Raw genomic sequence first — 11847 nt, forward strand, 5'->3', positions numbered from 1 at the left:
TAAATTAGGTACCTTTGGGGAATATAAAAGTTAGAAGACATGATCCCTGCTTTTGGGGAGCTTACATCTACTTCAGAAAAGTGAAGCATGCACAGAGGAGATTGTTTGAGATACAAAAAAACATGTCAACAACTGCAAATAATATACTACAAATTGAAGACATATATTGTTGAGGGATGAAGAATAAGGGAGTGGATGAAAGTGAACTGGGGTTACTCTGGGAAGGTTTCCTGGAGGAGATAACTTTTAAATTGGATATTAAAGGAGGTTGTAAATCCATGACTTGGCAGGAATAATCAGGAAGAGCATATGCAAGCACGAAGGGGCAGGAATCAGTAAGTTATTTACAAGGGGGTGGCCAGCAAGTTGGCTTGGCTGGAGCAGAGTTTCCATCTTGGAGAGTACAGGAAGATGAGAATGCAGAAGCATGGGCAGACCAGTCGACAAGGGGCCTTAAGAATCAATTATTCAAAGTAAATTACTTTTGTAAATAAATTATAATGCTGAAGTACACCTATAAACTAAGCCCTGTGCCTCCAAAAAGTGTGTTCTCATTCATTACAAAACATATTTATGCCTACCTGTTGAAAAATATATTAACTCAATAGATATTTTCATTGCTTCCTGCTAGCATTCAAATGAATAGCCTGTAGTATCAGTTATACTTTGGGTAACATGAATGAGCCTTTTTTATTTTTCCTTCAAAAAGAAAAAAAGCTGCTTCTCTAAGCTCTGAGGTTCTCCTCTAGATGAGAGACATTCAAACATTCATCTGCGCAATACTACTGACCGGTCTCTTTTTCACTTAAAAACTGTTGCTAAACTGACTCCTATTTTGAAATCAAAATCAGAAGCCTGACTATAGAGCACTTAATTTTTTTTTTATTTGAACTGGTAAGCTAGTGAATGAATCAGCCATTAACTGTTTAGTTAATAATATGTGACACTCATCCTGGTTGGGGGGGAGTGAGAAAGGTGACACATCCCTGCTCAGACTCCAACTGCACAAATTTCTGAGGGCAATTTTTTTTTTTTTTGAGAAAGAATGTAAAAGAAGGGCATTCAATATGGTTGCATCTTTAACATAACTCTTAGGCAAACCACTGAGTCAATGTGTGGGAATTTCTTGCTCATCCCTTCTCAGGCTCTCATGTTCAGTAGAACTGATCAGGGAAGTCTTACAGAGAAGAAATTAGGGCTCTCATAATTAATCACTGGTACAGAGAAAAGAATCAACTGGAGATCTTTCTCTATATCAGAAAGATAGTTGGAAATGTGCTTGACATTAAAGGACAATGGAAATAAGGGAAAAGATTTGAAATAACAACATGGAAGTTCTTTGGACATCCAGACAACTTATCATTGTTCCTTTCCAAGGCCAGGAGTATTCCTGAGTTCCAGAGCTGTCTGTTAAGGTTACTGGCCACCTGCTGCAGCTGCTAAAACAAACACGTGAATAAAAGAAAATAAAAATTTAGTCTTCCACGTAATTAATAAATGTTTCTAAGCAAGGTTACTTGAAATCTGCATTTTTACAACATACTGCACACTGTAATACTACATTTAACTCCCCCCCGCCTTTTTTGCATTCGGAGCATTTTCATATCCTCACAGCAACTCTGCACATAATAAGGTGGGCAAACTGACTTTCTTTAACATCTATTCTTTTCTAATAATCCTAGCATTTCAAAATGCTGTTTTGATTTCTTTTGTGATAACTAAGGTGAAGTTTCAAAGGATCACAGAATTTAGGACTAGAAAGGACCTGAGAACAGTATGGAGTAGTGGTTAGAAAACCCTGGACTTAGAATCCTGGGTCCCTCACTATGAATCCTACAAGATCCTGTGATCCTAGGAAAGTCTCAACCCCTTAGCTTCATTTTCCTCGTCTATAAAGTGGTGATAATAATACCTGTTCAACCAAGGTCACTGTAAGTATCAAATAAGAATTAAAACCATTAAGGACCATGTAAAAGATTGCTCCAGATTGCTAATAATGAAAGAAATATAATCAGTACAACTGAAATTTCACCTCTCACCCAACAATATGGCAATGATGGAAATAGTTAATGTTGGAAATACTATAGAAACACACATATGGGGTGTGCTAGAGCCAGCTCTCACCTGCTTGGTAGAGCCCACTTGGGCAAAACCTTGGTCTTTACACTTTAGTTATGACTTTGGGTAAAAGATGGACTTCAGAATGAGGACAGGAGAATATGAGAGATTGGACAAGGCAAAAGTGAAAAAGACTGAAGTTGATGCATAAGCCTAGCAGTATGATGTCTAGGTCAAAGGGGATGGGTATTTCCTGAGGTGGGGAACCTGCCACATGTGACCTGCTTTATCACTTATCATAATTCTGAATTGCTTTCCAGAATGATTAGGACAATTCGTAGAGTGCAATAATGTGCTTGTCTTTCCACAGGCCCTCCAACACTATTAATTTTGTCATCTTTGCCAAACTGTGGGGCATGCAGTAAAACCTCCTTAATTTTTTATTGCTTTTTTTTTTCTTTTTCAGTGATTTGAGCAATCTTTCATAAAGTTGTTATTAGTTTGCAGTTCTTATTTTGAGAATTGTTTGTTCTTTTCCTCTGAACACTTATTATCAGAAAATGGCATTTTATTTTATAACTTTGTTAGTTCTCTATTTCTTGAAAATCAGACTCCTATCAGAGATATGTAATATAAAGACTTTTTTTCAATTTTCTGTTCCTCTTTTTATCTTATTTGCATTAACTTTGCTGTTCAATTTGAAGCAAAGTTATCTGGTCTTTCTTTTGTGATTACTCCTAGCTCATATTTACTTAAGAATTCCTCCTCCAGGCATAGCTACTAAAGGTTTTTTAATATTCAGCTCAATTTTGAACTAATTGTAGCATATGGTGAAGGTGATAGTCTAAACCCAATTTCTGTCAATATGCTTTCCAGTTATCAAAGCAATTTTTGTCAGATAAGGAGTTTATGTTTTTTGTTTCCTGAAAACTGGGTTCTTGAGTTTTATTATTTCTGATTCTAATTTATCTACTCTATTCTATTGATTTACTTTTCTATTATTAATTATTAAATAAGTTTGATAATAACTACTTTACAGCATAATTTTAGGCCTAGAAGGCTATTCCCATTAATTTCAAATTTTTTTATCATTTCCCTTGAGATTTTAAATTTTTTTTATTATTTTATCTGTTTCTATAAAATAGTTGATTGTTGGAGCTCTAAATCCATAATTAAATTTCAATGCTATAATGATTTTTATTCTATCAAAACAATCCAGGCATGGATATTGCTTATCCCTCCAGATATTTAAATATTTTTAAAGAACATTTTGTAATTGTATTTATACAAGTAATGAGTAACGTAGTAGATTGACTTTCAAATTTTATTCTTTTTTTAATCATTTTTAATTGAATTTCTCTATCATTTCCTCTTGAATTTTTCTATTGCTACAAATGACATTTATTTTTGTGGGTTTTCTTTGCTGATTCTCTAAGATTTTCCAAGTTGGCCATCATGTCCTTGGTAAATTGAGGTGGTTTTGTTTTCTCTTTGCCTATTTTTATTCTTTTGATTTCTTTCTTTTTTTTTTTTTGTCTTATTGCTATTACTAGCATTTTGAGCATAGCTATAAGCATATCTTCCTGGACACCAATGCCGCTACTACAATTACCACCACCTTGCTCCATATACTCTCCCAAAATGCCTCTTAGAAAGAAGAGGAAAAAAAATCTACTTACAAAATATTAAGTCACAAAATAATTTCTAACCTGCTCTGGCAGCTGCCATTTTTTTGTTTCTTATTTTGTTCTCCTCGGCTTGCTGTGCAACGCAAAGAAAATGAGAAGAAGAAACACTTCAGTATCTTAGTCTTTTCCATGATTTGAAAGTAATGAGACACCATTTCCCTACAATGAATGATATCTTACCATTTTCATCTTCTTCTTTAACTCTAAGTTTCCAAGTTTCTGTACCTTGCTAGCAGCATTGAGATAATAAATAGTCAAGCTAAATGGAAAGGAAAATAAGATAATTGATGTTTCTTTTCTCTCAGACAAATTTTTAAAACTATCATTTGAGTGATAGAATTTTACAACAATGAGGAAACTTAATAATACAAAGAAATTGAGGTCCAAAGAAGTGCTAGACTTCTTGTGCAAGCTCACACAAATTATGGCAGAGCTCAACTAGAATCAAACTAGAATCAAAATCTCCTAATACCCATTCTCATGTTTGGGACTTCCTGACACGTCCTCACTTCCTTATCCATCTTACATGTCTTCTTAAAGGCAGCTAAATGAGGTAGTGGGTGGAATATTGGATTTTGAAGTTAGAAAGACCAATGTTTCAATAGATCTGCCTCAGACACTTACCGTATGACTCTGAGTAAATTACCTCATAAACCTCAGTTTCTTCATCTATAAAATGGGGATAATAATAGCACTTATCTCCCAGGATTGTTGTGAGGATAAAATTAGGTAATACTTATAAAGCACTTTGCAAATCTTAAAGTGCTATATAAATGATATTATTATGTTAATTTGGGTACTGGAACTTCTATTTCATTCTCTCATTTCTTATGAATATTAAAAATTATTACTAAGTTTTGATAATTCACTGATGTAACGCTTCAAAAGAAGGAAAAAATGCTACAGGTCTTAATACTTGCCAACTTAAAAGAAAAATCACTCTTTTCATTAATGTCTTCCAGTGACATAATTCATCACTGTTATTTTTTTTGACATAGATGTTTCACATAATTTACTCATATGTGCTTTTGAAAATAAGTACTTTATTTTTTAAAAAGCAAACTAGAATTCTAAAGGCCTTTTCAGATACCCATAATTAGACAGTTCCACTCATACTAGTCAAATGAATCTACAAAAAAAAAAAAGACGTTCATCTCCTCTAATGCATAGATTTGCAGGCAGATAAATATCTATGTGACATTGTTCTCTGCTGCTGCTAACTGGAGATAGAACACAGTTCCTCTACTCACAAACATCCTAAATTAAAACCTTTATGAGCCATCTGGCCCTAGTAAGGCAATTACTAATATGTTTTGGCGCACTCTAAACTGGTATTAATCCAAGTAATATGGGACTTTGAACTTATTCACACAACTTGTCAGTCACTGCTTTAAGAATGATGGTTTTATTCTGGAATCTACTCAGTGAGACAAACTATTAAAAACTCTGTGTGTGTCTCCTAGTCCTATAATGCAAGCTCTATGTGGTATACAGGGAAGAATGTTAGACTTGGAAATCATGTTCTAGTTTCACTTTAACCACTGTGTGCTGCTGTCCTGGTAATCAAGAGACAAGATCTTGTCTGCCACCGACTAGTAGGGTGTTCTTGGGCAAATCATCTAGGCTTCATCTCATTTATTTTTTCTGTTAGCTAACAGAATAGGCGAAAAAGATTCCACAAATAACTTTAGGGAACCAAAAGTTAGTCAAGTAATCAACAATATTCATTGAGTGCCTACTAGGTGTTAGGCACAGGGGATACCAAGTCAGAAATGAAATAATTCCTGCACTCAAGGAGCTTATTATTGTGTATTAAAGAAGGGGGAACTACAGACACATGTATGTACTATTCACAAGAAAAATATGTGACTATTCAGAATGGAAAACATGGTAGGAATCAAAAAAGGTTTCATGTGGAAGGCAGGTCTTCAACTGAGTCCAGGGAAAGTAGTGGGACACAGAGGGGAACAACAAAAAATTAAGGATTCTAAGATTAGGTGGAAGTAGGGAGGGGATGCATTCTGGGTAATGAGGACAGTCAGAGCAAAGGCACCAAAACAGGAGGAGAGTAAAGTCTGGGGAGCAACAGGAAGGTCAATTTGGCTAGAATGGAAAGGGAGTATCGTGTCATAACATTGGAAACATAGGTGAGAGCGAGTTGTAGAGGGCTTTTAATGCTAAACAGAGGAATTAATATTTCATTCTAGAGGTAATGGGGAGCCATTGGAGTTAATTAAGTAGAAGAGTGACAAAGTCAGATCCACACTTCAGGAAAATCATTTTCGCAGTGTTGTCAAACCTATAGAAAGGGAGGCCACTAAACCATACATTAGGATCCCTGTGGACTGTGTATTGACTTAGAAAATCACATATTAATGTTATCTATGTTCTATTGTATCTTTATTTTGCAAACATTTTCCGATTGCGTTTTAATCTAGTTGGGGCATTTAAGAGTGTTGCCCTTCTGGTTTAGAGAATAAATTGGAATGGGGAAAGATCTGAAGTAGAGGGATCGATTGGAAATTTATTACAAAATTCCAGGAGAGAGAAGATGAAGACCTGATTTAGTTCAGTAGTTGCATGGATGGAAAGAAAGGGGTGAATTTAAGTGATGTTGTACAAGAAGAAAAAATAAGATCTGACACCTTACTAGGTATGTGGGGTGAATGACATTGAAGATTCAAGGTTGGCACTAAGATTGTGAACCTGGGTGAGGCTCGGACCTCAACAGGAACAGGGGAATTCAGAAGAGGAGTGAGTTTAGGGGGAAAAGATATGAGTTCTATTTTGGACGTGATGAATTTGAGATGCCTGCAAGGACATCCAGTCCAATTGTCTAATAGGCAGCTCAAAATCTCCAATAGGCAATTACTCCCATTGCTAATCTAACTTAAATTAATAATAGCTAGCATTTACATACCATTTTATGGCTTGCAAAATGCTTTACACTTTACTTCACTTGATCCTCACAACAATCCTATGAAGTAAGTGCTATTATTATCCCCATTTTACAAATGAGGAAACTGAGGCTAAGAGAAGTTAAACGACTTGCCCAGGGTCACAGAGCTAGTAAGTGTTTGAGCAAGGATTTGGACTTATATCTTCCTGTCTCCAAGCCCACTTTACTAACCACTATTCTACCCAGGGGACTTCAAAACACAGCCAGAGAATATCATCCTTAAATTTTACCAAAACTAGTATCGGATTAAATCCCCAAAAGATATAAATATTAAAATTCTAAGGGAATTGTTCATAGCAAACTCTGAACACCAATCTACTAAATCCTAGAATCCAAATTGTGGAAGTAAATTTAGTACATCTAGTACAATCCACAGCTTTTAGTAACACATATCACTAGTCTTCCCAAGGCAGATTGTTGCTATCATACTCTTAAAAATGCCCGGAGGTAGAGATTTTGCACTGGTTCATAATGGCCTGTCTCTGTGTTCTCTAATTACTCCTACTGTAGTCCAGAGGTTTTTCTTTGTGACAAGCCAAGCAATATTAAAATCAGAGAATTTTCAATGTAAAAAATCATTCAGATTAATACTTAATTTTCCACGTAAGAAAAGAGAAATCCTTAGAAGATGAATGACTTATCTAAGGTCACACAGTTCTGTGTTATTATATTCTCAATAGAGAGTAGAGGGCATCTTGTCCAACTCCCTGATATTATAGATGAGGGAAGTGAAGTTCAAGGAAGTTGAATAATTTGCCTGGGATCCCACAGTTAAAGTGCCAAATGGAAAATCTGAATCCAGGTCTTCCTGACTAACCAAAGATGACTTTCTGGTGGAACCCCTTTCCCAAATGGATATTATCAAGCAAAGGCTGGATGAAAGTTTGGTGAGTATGTTGTAAAAATGGGTATTGATTAGTGAACAGCTGGAGTAGGTGACCTGTGAAGTCCTTCCACCTCTGAGAGTTTACGATTCTATGAACTCTTGTCATTTCTGTGTACTAAGCTAATAATCTTTTCTCCCTGCTTCAGGTTCCTAGTTTCAAACCTTTCATTTTGCTGTATTGGCAAGTCTATGGTCTGTTTTTATTTTTAAGTGTGAATGTCTCAAGGGAATGAGAGGAGGGAAGGATTAAATGTTACCCTTTTTGCAATCATGGTGATATTTCCAAGGACCCATCCAGTCCTACGATTCTATTGTCATAAACAAACATTTATGTATGGCTCACCGAGGGCAAGTGCTTATGACTTCTAAGGCCCTCAGCGCTGAAAAATGACCTAGAGGGTACCCATGGAGAATACTAACACTCAGGATCATCATGTTTGCTTATTCAATGCCATCTGCTCTATGGGTCTGAGGGGTAGGGACCTGAGGCTAAACTCAATCCCCTGATTGGATTTATCATTATATCCTTCCCTTCTGTTGGATGTTTTAATTATTATTTTGGCCAGTTGGCAACAAATTATTTAATCCTGAAATGATGAAAAGAGATGAATCATATCCAATAGGATCAAGATTAAGGCTCATGAATTTCAGCCCCTCACCACAAAGTAATCAAACCTGAAATTGGTTTGGTTTCAGTGAGACCTTTGGGAATCTGAAGGTGTAGGAAAGTAGAGAAGTGAAAAGAAAGGAGTAGTGGTGGGATGGGATAAAAGAGTTACAAAGGCTTTTTCTGTAAGCAGAAGTATACATACACCATGATCAGGATGATAGCAATGACGAGCCCAGGGTTAGAGAGCTGCCGTAAGATTTTTGCCAACCAGCTAGGGAAATCGTGCTCCAGAGTTTCACCAATGACTTCAAACATTCTGTTTTTGCCACTGAAAAAACAAGAGGAAAGGATAGTTTGGAACACAGAAGATAATAGCCAACTTTTGTGAAGGGCTTTATAGTTTGCAGAGCCCCCTTTATAACATTATGTCATCTTAGTCTAGCAATAGCCTTATGAGATAAATTAAATAGCCATTATTATATTTATTTTACAGATGAACTAACTGGGACTCAGATATATAAAGTGACTTACCCAAGGACACACAGCTGGTTAAGCATCAGAGTCAAAATTCAAACCCAAGTTTTTGTGACTCCAAATAGAGTCTTTCAAATTATCCCCCATTGCCTGTAGAAATATTATACTACTACCAGAAAAACTGAAGACGGTGTTCTAACATTGCCCAAGAACAGGGAAAGGAAACTAGGTACCACGTAGTTCATGGTCCTCTTAACCTAATCATGCTTGCTTCTTTGTGAGATGAAGTGCCAAATTGCTAACCTTTATTTGAGAAACAAACGTATCAACATCCCTCTCTCCTTTCCACTGCCCTTTCCTCTTCCTTCTCCTTCTTCTCCTTCCTTCTTCCTCTTCACATCCTCTCCTTCTTCTCTTCTCTTCTGTTCTATCCTCCTCTTCCTTCTCTCATATTCACAGATACACACACACACACACACACCTTCAATCTCTCAATTGCCTCCTTTCTGTGCCTATAACCATGTTCATGTCTCCCCTATCCTGAGTAATATTAACAACAACAAAACACCACCACAATTTTAAAAAATAACCTTTTCCTTGATCCCCTCTCAAGTTATTACTGTATATCTTTTCCCCTTCCCAGCTAAACTTCTAAAAAGAGTGATTTTCATTGACTGTGTCCATTCCCTCAACATTGGGTCACTACACAACCCCCTGCAATCCAAGAAGTGATCTTCTCCTTTTTTTTTTTAGGCAATTGGGGTTAAGTGACTTGCCCAGGGTCACACAGCTAGTAAGCGTCAAGTGTTTGGTCTGAGGCCGGATTTGAACTCAGGTCCTCCTGACTCCAGGGCTGGTGCTCTATCCACTGCACCACCTAGCTGCCCCAAGAAGTAGTCTTCTTAAAACATACAAATAATAACCTTCTATGAAAAGTTTGTGAACTCTGAAGCTGAAAATGATTTCTCTCTCCTCTAATTGCCTTAAAGCATTTTACCTGGGACCTTGATTTTTTATTTTCCTTCAAGACATTTTACTTTGTAACCACCTGTAAAAGTTTTATCCACCCATTAAACTATAAGGTCTCTGAGGTCAGGGAAAATGAGTTTTGCTTTTTTCCTTTTGTCTTAGTTTCCCAAGTGTTCATCCTAGTGCTTTGCACATATTAGGTGCTTAGCAAATGTGTTGAATTAAATAATAATAACACTAAAAGCCACTAGGCAAATAATATTTATTTGGCTATACTCTATAGAATTTGAAGATTAATTTGTCAGTCATTGCTAAAATTGCTGTTGAATCATGTCCTGGAAATAGCTAAATTTTTTCTTATTTCACATAGTTTTCTTTGTAGGAGAAACTACTCTTTGGTTGCTGACATAATATACTCTACGCATTTGTTTTTTAACCAAAGAAATAAGCATAAGCAATAATTTAATAAAATGTAAACCAGGGATAATCTCAAATCCCAATCAGCCAGTAATTTTAATATCATTGTTCAATAAAGTTGCAAATAAGCAAACAATTGAAAAATTATTTCCTTTTTTTAACTTCCTTTTCTCACTCTCACAACCTGATGACGCACAAAGTGACACGAAGGCCAAGAGTAGAGAAGCTGTGAAGAACTATAGAGTAGTCTAGTTGAAGGAGCACTGGCTTGTGGAGTAAAAAGTTGTTGCTATTCAGTCGTTTCAGTTATGACGGACCCTTGGTGACCCCATTTGGGGTTTTCTTGGCAGCGATACTGGAGTGCTTTGCCATTTCCTTCTCCAGCTCATTTTACAGATGAGGAAACTGAGGCAAACAAGGTTAAGTGACTTGCCCAGGGTCACACAGCTAGTAAGTGTCTGAGATGAATCTTCCTCATTCAGGCTCTTTGTTCAAATCCTTTCTTTGATACTTACTACCTATATGACCTTGGGCAACTCACTTAAATTCTCTGGGCCTCAATATCCTCATCTGTAAAATGAAGGGGCATGGTATTGTTGCTTAGTTGGCTTCTAAGCTTCCTTTACCTCTAAATCTAAGATCCTAAGAAAGGACTTTGATAATACATAAACTAGAAAATCAGCTTCTAAATACTTAAGATTAATTCTGCTTTTTTTCTTATTCTAACATATAAATCTTTCTCATTGTAGGCTGAATTTATGAATTTCCAAACTTTGTGCCACATTACTGCTTTTATAGTTTACATATTGATTTTGCAATGAAAAGTTATTTTCCCAGGAAAGACACTGGTGTGAGTTCTTTTATAGTCATCATGGACTATTTAAGATAAAAGACAGTATATCCCTTTACCTAATGCTTTTTAAAAAAAAAAAAACAACAACCTAAAAAACATTCTCATCCATAAAGTCTGAATACTTCAAAGATACAGAGTTGCGCTGTCAATTGTGTTGCTTTAGTAGGTCAGGAAACCCTGTCTGGAGCTAAACGGTTGCTTTTAACTGGGGGAAGGGGAAGAGAAAATTTACCCTTAGACACAGGCCATCATTTTACCAGTTCTTTTAAATCTCTCACTTTTTCAAATTTATGTTCACTCTTCATGTACTTCTAATTATCAGGAAGCAAGTTCATCAGATGACCCTCACAGAGTAGGTTGGGAAAATTTACCATGATCACAGAGGAATCATAGAATGTTAGAGTTAGAAGATATTTTAGAAACCATCTGGTTCAATCTATGCTAGAATGATTCCACTTTTCAAAAATTCCTGATAGACATCCAGCATTCTTTTGAAGACTTCTGGTAATAAACAAACCACTATATCCTGAGGCAGTTCATTCCACTTTGGGATAACTCTAATCATCACCTTCCTCCTGAACATTATTCCTTTCTTAATGTGGTTGAAGATCCCCAAATCATAGGTAATGTTTTCCAAAAATGGCAAACCATGGTTGTTCCTAAAAAAAACTATTTCAAACTCCCCATGTATTTCCTGGGGGAAAAAATTACCGTTTTTCAACTTGTGAAGCTAAACCACAAAGCCAAGAAATCAATAATAATGCAGAAATGTTAGCTTGTACAAAGTGATCAGCTTGAAAGAAAAAATAGACTACCTAACAAAGGACGCAGTGAGTAGGTGAGGCTACTATCCACAAGATACTCAAATTGGAAGGAAGGAAGGAAGGAAAGAAAGAAAGAAAGAAAGAAAGAAAGAAAGAAAGAAAGAAAGAA

At 36.1% G+C, this 11847-nt stretch overlaps 1 protein-coding gene across 1 annotated transcript in view; it reads right to left on the reverse strand.

Annotated features, from left to right (window-relative positions):
- Positions 1-1416: 1416 nt before the first annotated feature.
- Positions 1417-11847, reverse strand: part of TMC1 (transmembrane channel like 1) — a 125696-nt gene continuing 115265 nt past the window's right edge. Inside the window, exons 17-20 of the mRNA XM_027839375.1 lie at positions 8404-8529; positions 3927-4005; positions 3768-3819; positions 1417-1439 (exon numbers count right to left, since the gene is read on the reverse strand). Coding sequence (XP_027695176.1) covers positions 1417-1439; positions 3768-3819; positions 3927-4005; positions 8404-8529 — 280 coding nt within the window. The remainder of the gene's footprint in view (positions 1440-3767; positions 3820-3926; positions 4006-8403; positions 8530-11847) is intronic.

This window comes from Vombatus ursinus, unplaced genomic scaffold, assembly GCF_900497805.2.
Source record: "Vombatus ursinus unplaced genomic scaffold, bare-nosed wombat genome assembly UNPS02014832.1, whole genome shotgun sequence".
Lineage (NCBI taxonomy): Eukaryota > Metazoa > Chordata > Mammalia > Diprotodontia > Vombatidae > Vombatus > Vombatus ursinus.